Source organism: Lytechinus pictus, chromosome 19, assembly GCF_037042905.1.
Source record: "Lytechinus pictus isolate F3 Inbred chromosome 19, Lp3.0, whole genome shotgun sequence".
In the NCBI taxonomy this organism is placed as follows: domain Eukaryota; kingdom Metazoa; phylum Echinodermata; class Echinoidea; order Temnopleuroida; family Toxopneustidae; genus Lytechinus; species Lytechinus pictus.
In genome coordinates, this window is record NC_087263.1 from 10,350,334 (window position 1) to 10,371,080 (window position 20,747).

General features: G+C 36.4%; 1 protein-coding gene across 2 annotated transcripts in view; it reads left to right on the forward strand.

Annotated features, from left to right (window-relative positions):
• Positions 1-6: 6 nt before the first annotated feature.
• LOC129282735 (coatomer subunit beta-like) overlaps positions 7-20,747 on the forward strand; it is a 37,127-nt gene continuing 16,386 nt past the window's right edge. Inside the window, exons 1-17 of one of the 2 annotated variants that reach the window (XM_064114018.1) lie at positions 7-114; positions 3,434-3,570; positions 5,139-5,257; positions 6,264-6,374; positions 9,397-9,566; positions 10,009-10,123; positions 10,871-10,963; positions 11,535-11,672; positions 13,028-13,147; positions 14,893-15,000; positions 15,656-15,802; positions 16,626-16,771; positions 17,455-17,603; positions 18,346-18,451; positions 19,002-19,122; positions 19,530-19,601; positions 20,427-20,582. In XM_064114018.1, the coding sequence (XP_063970088.1) occupies positions 3,477-3,570; positions 5,139-5,257; positions 6,264-6,374; positions 9,397-9,566; positions 10,009-10,123; positions 10,871-10,963; positions 11,535-11,672; positions 13,028-13,147; positions 14,893-15,000; positions 15,656-15,802; positions 16,626-16,771; positions 17,455-17,603; positions 18,346-18,451; positions 19,002-19,122; positions 19,530-19,601; positions 20,427-20,582 (1,965 nt within the window). In that variant the 5' untranslated portion in view covers positions 7-114; positions 3,434-3,476. The remainder of the gene's footprint in view (positions 115-3,433; positions 3,571-5,138; positions 5,258-6,263; positions 6,375-9,396; positions 9,567-10,008; positions 10,124-10,870; positions 10,964-11,534; positions 11,673-13,027; positions 13,148-14,892; positions 15,001-15,655; positions 15,803-16,625; positions 16,772-17,454; positions 17,604-18,345; positions 18,452-19,001; positions 19,123-19,529; positions 19,602-20,426; positions 20,583-20,747) is intronic. The other variant, XR_010296632.1, reaches the window with a different exon arrangement.

Consider the following 20,747-nt stretch of genomic DNA (forward strand, 5'->3'; position numbering starts at 1 on the left):
GATCACCGTAGATGGCGCTGAAACGCCACGTTGGAATTTACCGATTGGAGATAAAACTGTGCGAGGAAAGGTTGTGAAGATCTACAAAAGAGTGATTTTGATTTACATTTTCGGGTAATGAGAGGATTGATGCTCATCATACATAATTTGTATTTATTTATGTATCACTTTTAAACATTTCTAGTCTATATCTTTAGCATGTTATACCATAAAAATTGTGATCATTTACCACTTGATTCACTTAACCCGGGCCTAGGTAGACTCGTAGGCAAGGGGGTAGTATTGCCTAATGCGTGCGATTTAGCATGCACGCGATTGAATGGCGGAAAACCATAATTCCATGATGCATACACTTGAAATGCACACGAGCCAAATCACTGACCCTTTTGTGCAATGCTGCAATCTTTATTTTAATGGTGGTCGCCTATTTTTTAAAGATTTTTTATATATTTATTCCAATGGCCTTTTGAAATTTTCTCCTGTGACTGGGAGTGTATGTGGACTATTTGCAGCTTAATGGCAATGTTTTATGAGATAGATTAGACTTGTCTTTTTGACTTTTGAAAGTTTTGTATTGAATTTGGGTAGGCCTAGGGCCCCTATTTTTCTAGCCCTAGCCCTAGGCCTAAATTCTAAAAAAGTTAGATCTATCCTGTATCCAATTTCAGAGACAGTCTCCAGTTTGGGAGACCAATTTCCTTTGTTTACATTTGCTGCAAAAGGATTACATTGTCATTGGCAGCAAATAAAATGTGATAAGCAGATTCCTCATGAACAATTACCCCTTTTCACCCTCATGAGTCCCGTCTGGCATCTAGTCTACTTTAAAAATTCACCGTCTAATTTGATAAGGATTTTTGTTGTCATACACACACAAAACAAATGGGCTTCTGACTAGCCAGGACTGGCAGGAGTAGCCAGGGGCCTGTTGCATGAAAGGGTCTTTGGTAGAACCATTCTACGTAAGAACGAGATATCGCTCAACTGTTTCACAAAGCCGATTTGGGCGATACGAAGAATGGTCCTTGGAAAGACACCTCCAGACATGTCCTACGTAGGCATGATCTCATTTGCACACCGCCCGCCACCGTCGGCATTGAGAGAAAATGCATTTACGGCAAGCCACACTGACATATCACCTCTAAACATTTTTTTGGTTGCACTCTGATGCATTTTATCTGGGATGGCGCCAAGTTATTTTTTATATGGGGTCTAGTTGTCATCAATTTCAGGTCATCTTTTTGCACGGCAGGACGACCAAAAACGGATGTCATTTTAACTTCTCCGGGGTACATGTATTATTCCCGGGGGTAACTAGGGCCAAATATTTTTTTAAATATGTTTTCTTCTATTCTCCCTCCGTCTTATCCCCACCCCTTTTCTATTAAAAAATAAACTTGAAATACTTGAAATGGGCGGCACTATATCTCTTTAGCCGACCCCTCATGCTTTCTCATTATAGATAAACAACAAATTTCTTTAAAAGAAATTATGTAAGGTAAAAAACGTGTTCAATAACATTCAGCAAAAAAAAACAAGACAAACTAAACTAAGATGTTAAACATGCTAAATCATTTATTTATTTTTATTTTATTTTCATTATAATTATTGTTTTTTTGCTGAGATTTATTTTAATCAATGAAAATTAATTGTTGGATTTGAAACAGTGAAACAAAACAAAAAACCTGCAGCTAATATTGAATTTAAGATACAGATCAAGCCTATAGCTTACGAATCCATCACAACCATTACAAATGAAGATAAGTTCATTAAAGAAAAGATTATGGAAAGTCCATACGAAGAGGCGCATTTTAAATCTTAGGGTAGGCCCCTTTCGGCCCTTATGTCATAGCATATAATCTCTATACTCCTTAACTTTGAAATTTTGAACATATATATTTTTATGTTATTTCTTAAACCTTATATTCTTATATAAACTTCCATAAATTAAGTGATCATCTTTAAATATGACCAGCGTTTATGATCGTTGTCATATTTAGCATTATTTCTGTAAAAGTATTTTTTCCATTGCGAATTGATTCACACCTTTTTCAATGTTTTAATTATTATTGCAAAGTACTATATACTTTATCCACTTGGACATGTTTGCAGCAATTTTCATATTTTCATTTTCTTCTGTTACTCATCATGCAACTGAGGTATGTTTATACTCTAAACACTCACATTTGTATTTCTTGCGTTATATCTGACAAATAAAATAAATAAATTAGATTTTTCACACGCAGCCTCTCATATTTTCCTTTTTAGTCTCATACAATCAGACACTGTTGATTTTGTTTACTCCATTTAAACCCTATATTTACCTCAACAAATAACATATTAACGCATAATTTATAAAATTATCATTATATACAAGTATTCTATAAAAATACAGAATATTGAACTAATAAATGTCGAAATTACTTAGTTAAATCAATTTTTATGTCGGACAAGGGTCTCTTTCGTTGAAATATCAATAAAAGGTGTCTCTAAAAAGACACCGTGTTCTAAATAAGGGAAATAATGAAAATTTCGATTTTATTTAGTTATGTTTGTGAATCTTTAAAGTTTTTTCTCTTTTAACCTCATAAAGTAAGCTCCATACATCAATTCTACTATCAGTAATAAATAAAACATTATTTTATCTCCTTTTATTGAAATATCGGATTTTATGTAAAGTCGTCATTCAGAAATAAAAGGTTCAGGTGACGATGAAGACTAAATATTTTTCCGATACTATCGATATCAAACGATGTCGCGGACTTGGAAGACAAAATTGCCTTCGTGAAACGGAAAGCGCTGATTTGTCGCCAATCTTCCTATCTCGGAAGAATGGTCCTAGGACGTTCCTACGTATCGCTCATCTCGTCATGCAACAGGCCCCAGGAGGCTTCTAAGTTAGAGAGTAAAAATCATTTACTAACGTAGGCTTACTCTCAATGAAGCCAGGTCTTCCTTCTCATTCACCTACACGAAGGACCCCAAAAAACCTGAAACTTTCACCCCCGAGATTTCTACTTTCCTTCAGATCTAGCCCTAAAATCATGTACTAGGGAGTGATGTACATGGGATTAAACTTCATTTCCGACATTTCTACGCTCTCGTTATTTTTAAACAAGAATTCATCAAAAAAAATGAGAAAAATATTGTGAAAAGACGGAAGAGACTTGCCCAATGTTTACGCCGCCATCTTGTTTCCTATTGTTCTTCGCCAACGTTACAGACGCGTGCGTTGCGCAACCAGTGAAACAAAAATTCAAGTAAAATACATTCAACAAACATTTTTAACATGTATGTAACGCCAGGCAAGATAAAAGAAATAAGAGTGGTATTGGGAAGAATTTGAATACCCATGCCGGACTGACAAGTCATTCTGCAAGTTATTATGCAAGTCTTTAAGTTTATGCAAGTTATTCTCTTTATTTCTCCACAGCTTTACCTTTTGTCCTCCCTGTTGCAACCATTATTCAACCAAGATGACGTCTACTTTAGAGCTACCATGCTATACCCTCATTAATATGAATATGGATGTAGAGCCGCCTAATGAGATGCAACTAAAGAATGATATAGGTGAGTAAATACCTCTTCGGGCCCAATTTCATGGAACAATAATTAAATAAATGCTTTAAAGGACAAGTCTACCGCAACAAAAAGTTGATTTGAATAAAAAGAGAATAATCCAACAAGCATAACACTGAAAATTTCATCAAAATTGGATGTAAAATAAGGAAGTTATGACATTTCAAAGTTTCGCTAAATTTCACAAAACGGTTATATGCACATCCCAGTCGGTATGCAAATGAGGGAACTGATGACATCACTCACTATTTCTTTTGTATTTTATTATATGAAATATTCTTATTTTCTCATTTTCCTGTGAAACAAAGTTTTCTTTCTCCCTGAACATGTTGAAGTACCATTGCTTAAAGGTAAATTCCAGTTTTGGGAACGATCTCAAAATGACTTTTTACAGAATTTAATATAATGATCACCAAAGTGTCTGTTTGTATGAATAAAAAATATGTGCCAAAGGATTCTGGGAGAAATTGCGTAACTGCTGAGAAATAAGCAAAATAAGCGCGGATTCGGTCACTTCCGTCGGGTCTTTATTCCAGCAATAATAATACACTGTCCCACGTGTGCCTATCTGTGTTGGCGATCTTCAGTGTGATCGTTTTTTAGCTAGATATTATGATTTCACAAAGTTCAGTTTATGTAACTGTACCAGATCTAGATCCACGATGATATATCAATACTTTACCTTGGTTTTACAGACTTTCTCACGAAATCAGTGTTTTACTGCAACTACGTTCATTTAGCTTTAACATTTTATGGTTCAATCAAGTTGGTCCTCATTGTCAAATCTGCAAAAATTGAAATAATGTATAATTCGAACAATAAAAAAATAAATAGTGAGTGAAAACAAAGTGAAAACAAATTCTCTCATTTACATGTGACTAAATTGTGCATATAAGTATTTTATTTTAAGAAACTTCAAAATGTCATAACTTTCTTATTTTACATCCGATTTTGATGAAATTTTGAGCATAATGCTTGTGTGATTTTTCTCTTTTTCTCTTTTGATTCAAATCAACATTTTTCTGAGGTGGACTTGACCATTAAAGACATACATGTAGCCACTTTGAAGAGCACCATCTCACGACCGGGGTTCTGATTCATAGTACTTGTTATATAACAGTTAAAGTTACTGAAATTATTCAACATGATTGGCTGATACACTAATAACCTCGTCGTAATTATAATAGTCTTTATGAAACAGGAACCAGAACTACCTCATTTACAGCGCTGCATCGGTGCATCCTTTCACTCGATACAGTGATGAGCAATATCTTAGATATACTTTTCTCATCATTAATACCATATTATTTGCCAAGAAATAAAAAGTTTTTAGTATTGCTTCCAAGCATTCTTGTTTTTGATAAAGATCAAATGACCATCATATTTTTTTTAATCAAGCTTCACAATAATAATATTCATTTTTGTACAATGGAAGGGTATAAGACTACGGTATGTATCTGTAAATGAACCTGTACATGGGCAAATGATAGGCTAATCATTGTGTTCAGAGTTATATGCCCCTTTAACTAACAACCTGTATTGCTTTCTGTTGTCAACAGAGAAAGGAGACACAAAGACAAAGACTGAAGCTCTGAAGAAGCTTATCTACATGATTCTCAATGGAGAGAAGTTTCCTGGAATATTGATGCATGTCATCCGGTTTCTTCTACCGCTCAAGGTCTGTATGTAATGCACCAAACCTACATGTAAAGTCAGAGCGGCATCTTTCCCCTCAGGAATCCTGTATTATACCCCTTTCATAAACCCATCCTCCAATTAGCGGCCTAAGAGTAATGCGGATAATTCAATAAAAATTACGTTCACAAACTCCGAAAATAATCCGCACTATTTTTACGAGCGCCCTTACTGAAAAAGGCAGATAATCGTCATGGCAACCGCACACACCCCCTCCGATGCGGTTGTGTTGGAAAAGGGTGACCTTGTGACCGCACCATGGCAATTATCCACATTACTTTTGAAATGCGTTCATAAAGTCAAAATCTTGTCCCGATGCCGCTATTATGCGGATAATTGCAGCATCAAAATAATGCGGATAACTCTGGTCCTCCTCCGAATTTATGACCAAATTATGCTGCTATTAGCCGCATAATTGGGTTTATGAAAGGGGTATTAGTCGTTTGGTCACTAATCCACACATTTCATCATACAAGAAATGATCGCTGAACATTGAAAGAAAAAGACCCTGTTGAAAAACAGCTTGCAACCGATATGTCTTTTTTTTTAATTGTAAACTGTAATTGAAGGAGAAGCGTGTTACTTAATTGTTCTTACACACTAGCAGTAGTGGGATATATGTGGAGTAATGTGGCACAGACTTTACCTAGTTTATTACTTGGGATGAATTTTTATCAGTGTAAATCTTTCCTTTTTTTTGCAGTTTCTCTTGGACATACTTGATATCAATCACACCTGCATTTTTCAATGCAAAATTGCATTTTCCACAAATCATATTCTGTCTTTGTATTGATTCCAGAAAAACAGGAATAAGCCTGTAGAAGACTGCAATTATCAAATACCTGTTTTGATGCGCGTAACAGTATATCTTTACTTCTAGCATTGTGCCATATCGATAACATATAAAAATTGTTCATGTTAGTGACAGTTTCATTGTGTGGTAGTTCCAATCTTGATGACATGATTGGGATTTTCATTTGTCTGGTTAGGACCACACTATCAAGAAACTATTGCTGATCTTCTGGGAGATTGTTCCAAAGACTCATCCAGATGGCAAACTCCTCCAGGAAATGATCCTTGTTTGTGATGCATACAGGAAGGTGGGTGAAAACCTCTTGCTCTAATTTAACTTTTGATTTCAATTATTTGATTTATCTTAATCAGGGCTCGACACTAGCGCCGGTCCGACGGTCCCAGACCGGTAAAAATCGCTGTCGGGCCAGTAGATTTTCAGAAATAGGAAGATTTACTGGTCCGACATGACCAGTAAAAAATATCATTGTCGGGCCAGTAATTTTTCCAAAAATAGCAAGATTTAAGGGTCCGACATGACCAGTAATAAAAACCATTGTTGGGCCAATAACTTTTCCAGAAATGGTCAAATTCACTGCAAACCATTTCCCCCCGTTAAATTCTGTCATTCACACACAGAATACACACAGAATGAATCGCACGTAAGTGTTACTAAAGTAGCATACAGTGTATGTGGCCAGCCACACAACACACGTGGTAAATTCTGTACTGGCTGCGCGAACGAAGCTTGGCTAAACTCTGGCAGAAATCTCTCACAGAACTGTCAAAATTCACGATTCATACTCATGAAAGGCTCTTATAATCTCCATATTTCCTAAAAATTGGAGTAACTCTGTCATTTGTAAGCAGTTAAAGGAGAAATTTTCACTTCTGTTTTGGTTCAAACAGATCGGGTTTCGGGTGATATCGTCTGAATACATAATAGCCCCACATATGCATTTATGTGTGTGTTGATACACTTGGTTTCTTTCTTTCGTAGCTATTTTAATTGAGCCAAAAGAAACTGATAAATTATTTGATAGTTTTAGCTTTCTTCCTCTGTTTTCTTCCTATCTTTCTTTCCTTCTTTCTTTTCAATCTTTCTTTGTTTCTTCCCTCTCTTCTTTCATTTTTTGTTACTGTCTTTCTTTTTTAATTTCCCTTTTTTTCTTTAATTCGTTCTTTCATTCTTTCTATCCTTTTAAAAAATATTTTTCTCTATTTCTTTTTTCTTTCTTTCTTTCTTTCTTTCTTTCTTTCTTTCTTTCTTTTTTTTTGGTGATATTTTCCTTTCTTTAATTTTTGAGTCCATCCATCCTATATTCATCTCTTCTCTTCTTCCTTTCTTTCCTTCCTTCTTTTTACCCTTTTCTTTCCTTCATTCTTTGTTACTTTCTTTGTTTCTTTCTTCCTTCCATCCATCCATCATTTATTTACCCTTTCTTGTTTTTTTTTTTTATTTCTTCCTTCTTTCAGCCCTCTCTCTCTCTCTCTCTTAGATTCATTCCTTCCTTTCTTCTATCTGTCTTGTTCTTTCCTTTTTCCCTTTGTTAAATCTATCCTTTTACCTTTCCTTTTTTTTGACTGCTTGCTTCCTTTCTCTCCTTTATTCTTTCATTCCTTCCTTTCTTTGTCTCTCAGTCTTTCTATTTTTCTCCCTTTCATCTTTTCTTTTACCTTTTCTTTTTTATATTGCTTGCTTCTTTCCTTCCCTTCCTTCATTTCTTTCCTTCTGTCTATCATTTTACCTTTCCTTTATTTCTTCCTTAATTCCTTTCTTCCTTCCTCTCTTTCTTTCTTTTGTCCTTTTTTCCATCTCTCCTTTTGCCCTTTCTTTTTTATTGCTTTCTTTCCTTTACTACTTTCTGAATTTGTTCTTTCTTTCTGTATTGCTTGCTTCATTTCTTTCCTTCATTTCTTTTTTTCTTTCTTTCTTTCTTTCTTTCTTTCTTTCTTTCTTTCTTTCTTTCTTTCTTTCTTTCTTTCTTTCTTTCTTTCTTTCTTTCTTTCTTTCTTTCTTTCTTTCTTTCTTTCTTTCTTTCTTTCTTTCTTTCTTTCTTTCTTTCTTTCTTTCTTTCTTTCTTTCTTTCTTTCTTTCTTTCTTTCTTTCCTTCTTTTGTTCCTTCTTTATTCATTCCTTCCTTTCCTTCTTTAGTTCTTTCTTTTTTCCCTTCCTTCACATCTATCCTTTCTTTACCTTTTCTTTTTTTCTTCCTTCCTTCCTTCCTTCCTTCCTTCCTTCCTTCCTTCCTTCCTTCCTTCCTTCCTTCCTTCCTTCCTTCCTTCCTTCCTTCCTTCCTTCCTTCCTTCCTTCCTTCCTTCCTTCCTTCCTTCCTTCCTTCCTTCCTTCCTTCCTTCCTTCCTTCCTTCCTTCCTTCCTTCCTTCCTTCCTTCCTTCCTTCCTTCCTTCCTTTCTTTTTTCTTTCTTTCTTTCTTTCTTTCTTTTTTTTTTCTTTCTTTCTTTCTTCGTTTCTGTCTTGCTTTCTTTTTGTCCTTCATTCCTTCATTTTATTGGGGGGGGGGGGTAACGAAAGGCTAGAAAAATAAACTTGCGCCTTTTTTAGTGTTTCCTTTATTTTTTGGGACCAGTAGATTTTAGGTTCGGACCAGTAAAAATTTGAAAAACTGGGTATCTACTGGTCCGACATGAATAGGTTGGACCGGTAGAAAAAATGGGTTAGTGTGGAGCCCTGTCTTAATACTCAACATCTTCTCTTTGTATTATTGAGATAGGGTTTTCATGTAAAAATATATGTACATGTGTATGCCTGTTATATATAATGAAGAGTTTTTTCAGTGATTTTCACTGACAGTTTTGCATCATAGCCAATAAAATGCAAGGATTTCAATAGCTTATAACAAATAGTGGAGATGGCTTTAATACTGTTTGTTTCATGAAAGGCTACCTTGATTGATCAAATGAGCCTTGAAGATGTTCAAACACACATTTGCCTAGTGTCGGCCAGCAAGAGTTAAGGAGGCATATCTAAGAATTCAAATTGTGGCAAATCTGCTAAATTCACATTGTTTTTTTTATGAAAGTAATGAAGGAAAATATTACAGTGCTGCCCCTGAAATGCCTTGGAAATCCCCATTCATCTTAATGTTAAAACATGCAGGGCCCCCAAGAAAAACAGTGCTTAGTCCACTGATGGGGTTACCCTGGGTAAACAAAAAGAAATAAATAAATAAAAATTATCAAATGTTGCAGATTTAGGCAGTAGGCCCTAAGCTGTGAAAAGTAGCCCTCAAAAGTAAAAAAGTTCATTTTTTGCTTGAAAGCAATATTCTTTGTCATGTAAACTGTAGCCTTTTTCCTCGTGTTTATAGGATCTTCAGCATCCCAACGAGTTCATCCGCGGGTCCACCCTTCGTTTCCTCTGCAAGCTCAAGGAGGCAGAGCTTCTGGAACCACTGATGCCTGCTATCAGGGCGTGTCTTGAGCATCGCCATAGTTATGTCAGGCGAAATGCAGTATTGGCCATCTTTACCATCTACAAGTGAGGGTTTTTTTCCAACAACTGTAACATGTCAATATTTTTACACCAAAAATATGTTGCATATATTGGTCTATTTATAAATGTTGTGAACTTGATCATTCAGGTGTAATTAGATTCCGTTATAATCCTTCAATCAATAGATCTGCTATTGTTAAGGTTGTCTATGAAATAGCATAATATAGTCTATAGGAGCATTTTACAAATTGAAAGTTTATTTTATTTCGTTGTAAATTTCACTTTTGAAAAAATATTTTTTTGATTTTTATGAGCAGATAATGAATATTGAAATGAAAGATATAGTCAGTGATGTCACTGGATATTTTTCACAAGCTTCTGAAATACTCACATATGATTGGCTCAGAGCAAAACTGTCTGTAAAGGCACTGAATATTTGTTTCATGAAATGGGCCCCTGATCAAAACATTTGTCTTCTCTGTTTCAGGAGCTTCGATACGCTGATCCCTGATGCCCCTGAGCTTATCCACAACTTCTTAGAACAAGAGCAGGATGCTTCCAGTAAGAGAAATGCCTTCATGATGCTGATACATGTTGATCAGGTAAAGAAGGAAGCAGCAAATTTGTATTGATTCAAATGCATTCATGATGAAGATGAGGGAGGGGGAGGAGGAGAATAAGAGTATGAGGGTGAAGAGGAAGATGGTGATGATGATGAGGAGATATCGATGGTGATGATAATGAAGATGATGATGAGGATGGTGATGATAATGAAGATGAAGATGATGATGAGGATGGTGGTGGGAGAGGTGGTGGTGATGGTGGTGGTGGTGGTGGTGGTGGTGGTGGTGGTGATGACAAAGAATACTAAACTGATGAGAGGCATTGATCCTGTTTGTTATGGAGAAACTAGCCCAACCTAGAGGTGGTGGTGGTGGTGGTGATGGTGATGATGGTGGTGATGATGATGGTGATGATGGTGATGAGGATAATGATGGTGATGAGGATAATGATGGTGATGGTGAGAATGATGGTGATGAGGATAATGGTGATAGTGAGGATGATGATAGTGATGATGATGATTATGAGGTCTACTGCGAGAACAGTAATGATGATTCTCAGGAGTATCATCAGGATTACGATAATGATGGTTAAAGTGACCATTTCTTATATCAATCATAATAATGATTATTTAGGTGATGATGATGATGGGAGTAATGGTGATTTTAATTAATGATGGCAGTTTCACTTACCACACGATATTGTCTCTTTTGTAAACTATGGAAAAATAATGACATGTTATTAAAGTGATAATATTTAATTGTTGTTTTTTGTTCCCTTATTAATAGGAGCGAGCTCTGGACTACCTGAGTACATGTATTGATCAGATCCATTCCTTCAATGATATTCTACAGCTTGTCATTGTTGAGCTTGTCTATAAGGTGAGTGTATTCGGGACTATTCCTTAAGCTTTGACAGAAGGAAGCAAGATAGAAAGGCAAGATCTTCCTGAAAAGAGACAGATACCGATGTCTGTCATTTTATACATAGATGCCAATGTACGTAATGGTCAACTATTCAAGCAATCAATAGCTAAGCTTCATGTTATGGGACCCAAAAAAGCCAATCATTGGATTATATCTATGAAGTACAATATACAAATCAGACTTGTGTTATCATTGTCAGTAGTGGTATAATGCATGATTGATGATGTTTTATGACATTATTTTATGATGAAGCATGATATATATAAATAAAGCAGAACTGCACTTTCATTGTCAGTAATGGCAAAATGCATGTTTGATGATGTTTTATGACATTTTTGTTCTGTGAAAATACTTGATTGAATTGCCTAGTGGCTTTCTGTTATTGAGAATGTGTAGATGTTACTTATTATTTTAGTACAAAAATGTCAAAATGCTAAAAAAAAAAGGTGTGTTTCATCCTTTTGTCTATCAAGTGTGGAAATGTCTTTTATTCAAATTGCCACTATTGTTTCCCTATCTCTCCTAGGTCTGTCATACCAACCCATCTGAGCGTGCTAGGTTTATCCGTTGTATCTATAACCTACTCCAATCGTCCAGCCCTGCTGTCCGTTACGAAGCCGCAGGCACCTTGGTCACCCTGTCTAGCGCCCCCACGGCTGTCAAGGTAAAGAAATGATATGTCACCAGGGCTGAGCAATATGCCTCAAGACTCCATTTTCATTACTATTCAAACATCATACAAATTATTATACAAATGGCGAATAGGCATGAGTGCGATGGTGCGAGATTTTGCATGAGTTGAAAGAAAGATGCTCTGAATAGAGCGTTTCTTTCTTTCGCCGAAATGCGGAATCTCGCACCATTGCAAGAATAAGAATATTTTCTATTTGTGTTGTACAACGCCTCAAAATCTAGCGAAAATATTTTTTTTAAACCAAGAGTATTTCCCTGCAGTAATCTATGAAAAGGGAGCAAAAATATTGAAAGCGAAAAGCAAATTCCCATTTAGCCAGCAGTAATCTATGAAAAGGGAGCAAAAATATTGAAAGCGAAAAGCAAAATCCCCATTTAGCCAGTAGGCTATACGCGTATTGTCACCTTATTTAATACTGAGCGCAATGAATTAAATCGCATTGTGACGTCACCTCCTAAAGCCGTGCAACGGTACATTTTGGATGGTACATCCTGTGTGCAACGGTACGAATGTTTGACATTCAGCCTCCCATTTGCTCGCGTACAACAAGCTAAGTAGGCGTTGTACAATATACAATGTTGCTCAAAAGTTAGTGAACCCCACCAGAAAATGAGCATATTTGAAGTGTTCAAGCTCTGCCATGTTATAGATTTTTAATTGTGAAGTCAGGTGATAAAATTTTAGTGTTGTCTACAATCAACACTTGGCATGAAGGAGTGCATTTCATGATGGAGTGTACTAACATTTGAGCACTCTTAATCAAAATTCAAAATAATGGATGAACATTATTACAAAAACATGATCTGATTGCTAGAAGGACAGTGGTATCAAATGAAACTATCATGAATTGAAGATATTGGGTCCAGTTTATATCACTTACATGACATATAAAAGTTTGCGTCTTGATATGTTTTTGACTAGAAAAGGAAAAATGCTCTAAATCTATCATTTAGGCTCATGAAACCCACACATAACTATGACCCTAATTCAATCTTCAAGACTGCAGGCGTTGTGATCATGAAAATGTGAACCTTATTAAAAGTAATCCCTCCCCTCACTCCATTATACATTGCACACGGGTACATGTCATGGAAGTCATTTTACATGTATTATAGTACATAGTACATGTATTATAAGCTTTGAAATCCTTTCATCTGGTTGGCTAATAATGAAGTACTAAGTGAAAATACCTTACTATTTGCTTTATGAAACACTCCCTGCTTGATATGCTAGCCTTTGTTGGAGAAAAAATTGTGAGCCATCATTATTTTAAATTTCCTTTTTCACCAAAGAAAACACTAATATGCATGTGTCTTTTCCATCAGGCTGCAGCATCGTGTTACATAGACCTGATCATCAAGGAAAGTGATAACAACGTCAAGCTGATTGTTCTTGATCGTCTCATCGCTCTCAAGGATACCCCAGCTCATGAAAAAGTCCTACAGGTTAGTCCTCGTCTGTTACATGTTAAAGAGAAATTCCAGTAGTTGCAGTAAACACTGATTTCATGAGAAAGTCTGTAAAACCAGGCTTAATTGTCAGTATATCATCGAGGATCTAGATCTGGTACATAAACTGAACTTTGCGAAATCTTGAAATCTACGCTGAAAAATGTTCAGACTGAACTTCCCCAACACAGATAAGCGCACGTGGGACAGTGTATAATTATTGCTTTGAGCGTCGGGCCCGACGCTCTACCCGAATCCTGTGCTTATTTGCTGATTTCTCAGCAATTACACAATTTCTTCCAGAATCCTTTGGCACATGCGTTTTATTTATACAAACAGACACTTTGGTGGTCATTTCATTGGATTCTGTACGAACTCATTTTGATATCGTTACCAAAACTAGAATTTACCTTTAAGCCCAGCGCACACTATACAACACGATTGCTCCAAGATCCAATTACAACAAGTTGCCTATCGTATCTCTGTGCAATTGCACCACAGGCCAGCGCACACATTGCGACAGCCAGAAATAACTCTGCAATGCACCGCGTCTCCATGCCATCTTCAAATTGGTTGTGACGTCACAGTCTAGGTCAAATCTGATTGGCTCAAATTTTAAAAATCTCAGAAGAATCACGGGAAGATTTGACATGTCGAATGTCTGAGATTTGGTCTGCGATTCTTCTGCAACAAATCAGATGGCAGTTTGGCGCACAAGGTGCGATTTTGTTTTAGTTATATTAGTACTGACGGTTATGGACAATTTGAGAGTCAAATGAGCTGATAAATTGAACTTGTACTGTTAGAGATTAGTGTCTAAGTTTCCTATCCATAGTTAACCCTATCCAGGCCGGGGGGGGGGGGGGACCTCCGAGGCCCCCCTCAACAATTCGTGCAATATTTTCGCCGCGCGAAATTTTTTGACCACGCCACTTGCTGACTTTTTACTTTCAAATCTTCCGCAACTTTTGAGACCAGTTTTGCGTCACCTGGGTACGCAGTTCCGAAATTACGCAACATTATGTAAGTGCATGTCAGACCAAAAATCGCTCAAAAACGTGAATTTGTGTACAAAGTCAATGCAAATTGTGATTTCAACCAAAAATCATAAATGTATGATTATTTTTAGTTTGGCTGGTCTAAATGTATTCATTTTATGCTGTTTATGATCTCAGAAGAGTCCACAACAAATTTCATTGAAAAAACAATGAAAAACAAAAGGTCCAAAAACAAGGAAATACATAAGAAATTGCAAAAAACAATAAAATACATAATAAATTGGTCTGATATCGCAATTTTTTTTATGTACACTTGCTAGGAACACCAAAAAGAGTTTTTATACCAAAAATTGGACCATTTGGAGCTTTATTTAGGGAGTTAGAGGGAAAAGTACGATTTCGCATACTAATTACGCATAAATGAGCATAATCACTCAATAGCAATTTGCATGAAATAAATTGCTATACAGTATTGTAGATTATGTCCAAGACAACGTGCGTGCAAATTTTCGGCGCGATTGCGCGGCCAACGGCCGAGATGTCAAGGGGGGGCCTAGGAGGCCCCCCCCCCCCCCGGCCATATGAACTCCAAAAATACCCCGGCCTAGATAGGGTTAAACCGCAACTTCCGACCAGAGTTTGAATTAAACTAGAGTTCAGAATACAGGCCTGAGTCAATTATGATTTTATCAGTTTTGAAGTGTCATTTTCACCATCATTTCTTTTTTATTTTTTACTTCTCAGGATCTGGTGATGGATATCCTCCGTGTCCTGTCAGCATCTGACCTGGAGGTCCGTCGTAAGACCCTAGATCTAGCCCTAGACCTGATCTCATCCAGGAACATTGAAGAGGTGAGTAAATGTTATCAATGAAATTTAGGATAATTTCACTCATCACCTTAATGGCATCATGTCATATGTACACTCCTCTGAGTGTACCACGGAAAAGGAATAGATTGTCAGTTGCTTTTTTGGATGATCCCCAATCTTCAAGCCATATATTAGTCATTCCCATTGTATCTCTCCAGTCTGGGGTTAGCAAATTACAATTTATCATACAAAGCCCCCCCCCCCCCCAAAAAAAACAAAAAACAAAAAAAAAAAATGTTCTGTAATTGCCACTTTTTTTAGAAAAACATTCAAATGCAAAGGGCAGAAGTTGCCATGAAGTTTGAAGTCACAAAGAACGATTGCCTCTGTAGAAACAAAACAATGTGCCACTTCTTCACTAACAATATATATACACAAATTTTACCTATTTCATATTGATTTCCATGTAAAACCTGTCATTGTGTTGCTGTCACCTTTTAAATGTTAAATAATAAGAAAGTTAAGCTTAATTAATGCATTGCAGTGTATTATAATTCCCATAGTAGCACTTGTAATCTTTCTGTGCGAATTGTTTTTAGGGGAGAATTTGTACATTCTTTGTGATAATTTTTTTCTTTCATTTCCATGTTTAAAAAAAAAATGTTTGACCTACCTTTCCTATTGAATTCCTGTTTAGATGGTACTTGTGTTAAAGAAGGAAGTAAGCAAGACCCAGAATGTCGGAGAGCACGAGGATACTGGTAAATACCGCCAGCTATTGGTCAGAACCCTACATTCCTGCAGTGTCAAGTTCCCTGATGTCGCCGCTACTGTCATTCCACTGGTAAGATCTGATTACAATTTTCACACTTCTCTATTTTTAAACTCTTTTCTCCCTCTATTATGAGAGAAAAAATAACGAATTCCAGCATGATGATGATGATGATCCGCAGCATTTGTAATATGCCATATTTCTGTTAAAAAAATCCATAGGCGCAGGTTCATCCAATTAAGCTAATTATTACCCATCTGCTGAAATACGTGAGTTTTGAGAGACGATTTGAAGAGGTCAATGTTGTCAATTTCACAGAGTGAAGAAGGGAGGGAGCTCCAGGGGCATGGAGCAATAGATGAAAAGGCACGGTCTCCATATCCCTTTAGCATGTGTACAATCAGTTCAATTGAATCAGACCTATTTCTTCTCTATGTGAAGTTTTAATATGTTAAGAAATTAGAAATGCCACAGGATTTATCAATTTACATTTTTTTACGTGTGTCGGTCTGATGTTCCTTTAAATTAAAATTTAGATCTCTTTTTTTTTTTCTTTTTTTCATCAAGTCTTTTTATTTTCCCATTCATTTTGTACCAAATTTTGAATGTTTTTTTTTTTTTCAAATTATACTTTTTTTCTGACTATTGTTATTTCAATAATTGAATACAGTATTATAAAATATCCATGTCTCTTTGGATGCACTATATGTGCTATACAATAATTAAACATTGCATGCATGTGTATCTATCACACGCCATTTGGCAGTGAAATGTGTATGAAATGAATTCACTGAGAACAGAATTACAATCCCTTACCAAATACATGTACGACTTCAAGATGGTGTTATTAAATGTGTTGGTGAATTATTCTTCTATTCCATCTAATGTTTTACAGCTGATGGAATTCTTGAGCGATACCAACGAGCTGGCAGCAGCTGATGTTCTTGTCTTTGTGCGTGAAGCTATAGAACGTTTTGAGCAGTTGAAGTCTTTGATCATCAGTAAACTTCTGGAGGTGTTCCCTACAATCAAAGCTGTCAAGTAAGTAGTTGTAGTAGCAGTGATTTAGGTGTTGTAGTAGCAGTGATATAGGTGTCGTAGTAGCAGTGATATAGGTGTCGAAGTAGCAGTGATATAGGTGTCGTAGTAGCAGTGATATAGGTGTCGTAGTAGCAGTGATATAGGTGTCATAGTAGCAGTGATATAGGTGTTGTACTTTCCTTTTTTTCAGAAATTTCTTTGTAATTTGTTCAGACTCTTTCTTGGTTGTCGGGATTGGGAGTTCACAAAAGTGTGTACGTTTGACCACGTATATGGACCTTTATGAAGTTACTTATGTCTACTTTAAAAGTTCATGTGAAATGAAGTTTATGAGGTGAAGTATGAATAGGGGCAAGACAAAAAATGGTTGAATATTGTAAAGAATTTCCCAGTAGTAGTGCAAGTACAATGTCATATGAATCAATCAAGCTTTTTTTTTATGTCCAATACCCATTTTCTCCTTTATTTGACTGCTTTATAACTAATCATATCAACTAGAAAACTGAGGAAAACTTTTCAGAAAGTTAATATGTAAGGAAGGGGGGTGGCATGCTTGGTTCATGGAATTACTCTAGTAGTTAGTAATTGTAATAGAAGTAGCAGTAACGACATTAACCCTGCAAACCTTTTGCAGTGCGCAAAGAATGAACTTTGATTAATTCTATTGTTATTTTGTTGTGTAGGATCCATCGTGCCGCACTCTGGATCCTTGGTGAATACTGCACCAGCATTGAGGACATTCAGAGTTTAATGACCGAGGTACGCAACCTGCTCGGAGAGATCCCCATCGTCGATGATGAGATGAAGAAAGCTGCTGGCGAGGACACACAAGGTAATGAGAAGGATGTAGTTGTGATGGTGGTGGTGGTGGTGGTGATGGTGGTGGTGGTGGTGGTGGTGGTGGTGATGATGGTGATGATGATGATGATGATGATGATGATGATGATGATGATGATGATGATGATGATGATGATGATGATGATGATGATGATGGTGGTGGTGGTGGTGGTGGTGGTGGTGGTGGTGGTGGTGGTGGTGGTGGTGGTGGTGGTGGTGGTGGTGATGGTGATGATGATGATGATGATGATGATGATGATGATGATGATGATGATGATGATGATGATGATGATGATGATGATGATGATGATGATGATGATGATGATGATGATGATGATGATGATGATGAGGCGAATGATGATGATAGAGGTGATAGTGGTGGTGATGATGACAGAAACAAAGATGACCATGATGAAAATTGATGATGATCTTTGTGATGAAGTTGACGATTACTTTAATGGTATCAAAAAGATGAAAATGGTATCATAGTGATGAAAATGAAGACTGAGAATGAAAACAATTTTCCTTGTGACAAAGAAGATAAACAAATACTTTTGACTTACATGTATATTAAATTTATACAGTTTGAATATAAACAGCACATGGTTTACCAAAGCTGTTGAAGATTATTTGATTCAGTAAAATGCACATTTTTTCCATAGACCTGAGTCTAATCAGTCTCAGGCATAGGGCTCGATTTGACAATTTATTTTGAATTCTGTGTCATGTGGTTTCAGAGGAGAATGTCCAGGTGTCTGCCTCTAAACGTCTTGTTACCGAGATGGGAACGTATGCCACGCAGAGCGCCCTCAGTGTTGTGTCTACGAAGAAGGAGGAACAAAGGTAGGATATATTGGACCTGAGGTGAGGGAAGGGGGGGGGGCGGCCTGCTCAGATAGTCAAAATTAGAAATCTGTATCAGGATTATTTTTCATGATGATGATGATGATGATGATGACGACGACGACAGGGGTGGTGTTGATGATGACCAATGACAAATGATGATGAAGATTATGGCAATGATAATACACTGTAGTAGTACATAAAAAATGCATAACACGGTTTCCATCTTAATTAGATGCTAGGTACTTCAGGGAAAATTAGAAAAAGAAAAGATGATATTCCTGTTCAAAGGGGGGAGCTGCTTTGGCGTTGGAGTAATTTTCATTCAAAATAATAATTTGAATTGATCCAAAAATTAAGTTATGGGAAAATAATAAAATATACATGTTTCGTGAGTGGTAAATTGTTCATGAGGGCCCCAGCTCTATCTGATTTCCTATCTATGTAAATGTTTTCTATATTCAAATTACTCCCTTAATGCTTGTGTTTCATTTTAATACATGATCTTGGCTTGTTTGTCAATATTTTCACATCTTTCTCTTTAATACAGACCTGCTTTACGAGGTTTTCTGATGGATGGTGACTTCTTTGTCGGAGCGTGTCTATCTACAGTACTCACCAAGCTTGCTCTACGCTATCTTGACCTCTCCAAAGACCAAAAGAAACAGAATGTAAGTCATGCAATAGGCATGGGTGTAATAAACGATGCATTCGATCAGTTTACCAACAATCGGCAACCGAATACTAGCTTTTACACTCATCGAATCGTTATGTAGTATGTATCTAACCTCCTGTTATCCTTTCAGTGTTTCACCTTCATTTGTTTACCACAAACCACTTAAAAGCTCGTGCCACACTTTTGTATATTCCTCAGATCCATCAGGTTCAGATAAAAGGAACCGTGACCAGGAAAAATCCACAAATGTAGGAATAAAAAAAAAAGAGTTTGAGTGACTTGAACCGATTGCGTTGAGCATTTCTTAATGCAACTTGTGTCTTACACTGTGTTCATATTAAATCGAAGCATTTAAACGTGTTTTCTTGCTTTCTTTCCAAAATAATTCTCTGACCTCTACAGAGATTCCTTGCTGAGGCAATGTTGATAATGGCAACCATTATTCATCTTGGAAAGTCGGGCCTTGCTAAAACGGTAAGTTAAACAGGATATTGCTACTCGCATTTTATCAACTTATCATTGGACTGACTGCTGCTTAGCTCATTCACTGTTTGTCTAATTTCCAGTTAGGCCATTGTCTTTTATATCCACTTGGTATAACACAACTTAGTCTATGTCGTTAGACCAACTGTTTATAAACCAAATTTTCATTTGCCAAAGTAAAGAATGATAAGTAGATGGAGGTGAAATGACACCAACCGCACGTGAGACTGATTGATAGGGGACCAAAAGGTTTATCTCACGTGGCATACACTATTTGAGTAGTTGACCAACTGCTTGTAGGCCAAGTGAATGTAGACCATTTTTAGATACATTTCAGTTTTATGATAGCAATTAAAAAAATAAAGTTGTTAGTCCATCAAAATGACCTCCAAATTTGTGTACACATATAAAAGAATATTGCAGTTGAGTCCATCCCAACAACAAGTTAGTTAATTGGAATGAAGAAAAAAAAATCAAATTACACACTGAAAATGTCATCAAAATCAGATGCAAATTACGAAAGTTTCTTACATTTTAATGTTCCACTTATTTTTGCAAAGAGTTATCTCCACAAGACTGGGAGTATGCATATCAGAAAGCTGATGATGTCACACGCTGTCATTGATATTTTATTTCATGAGATATAATAATATTTCAAATTATTGGGATTAAACAACGTGGATGCTCTTGTTTGCACGGCAGTAGGTTACAACTAGGCAGTCCCACATTAACAAAAGAATGTGATGACGAAAATATTTAATATTTATTACATTGAAATACATGTTTTACGTTCATAGTATCCTATTTTCTCCTTAGAACATCACCAATGACGATGTGGATCGCATCGCCACTTGTCTGAAAGTACTCGCAGAGCGTCATTCACTCATCAGCGACATCTTCAACACTGAGTGTCGTAGTGCCCTTCATGCCATGCTCCAAGCTAAGCAGCGGGAGAGTAAAAAATCTGATAAGGTAGGATGCTGAAGGAAAATAAATCATAGGGGTCAGCCCCCATCTTTAATTTGTTCAAAATAACCCTTGTGAAATATAAAACTAACCTATTGTTATAGACTGATTGTAAATATACACTTGGGACCCTTTGCCTTTGTTTTTTACTGCATAATTAAACAGTTTCTG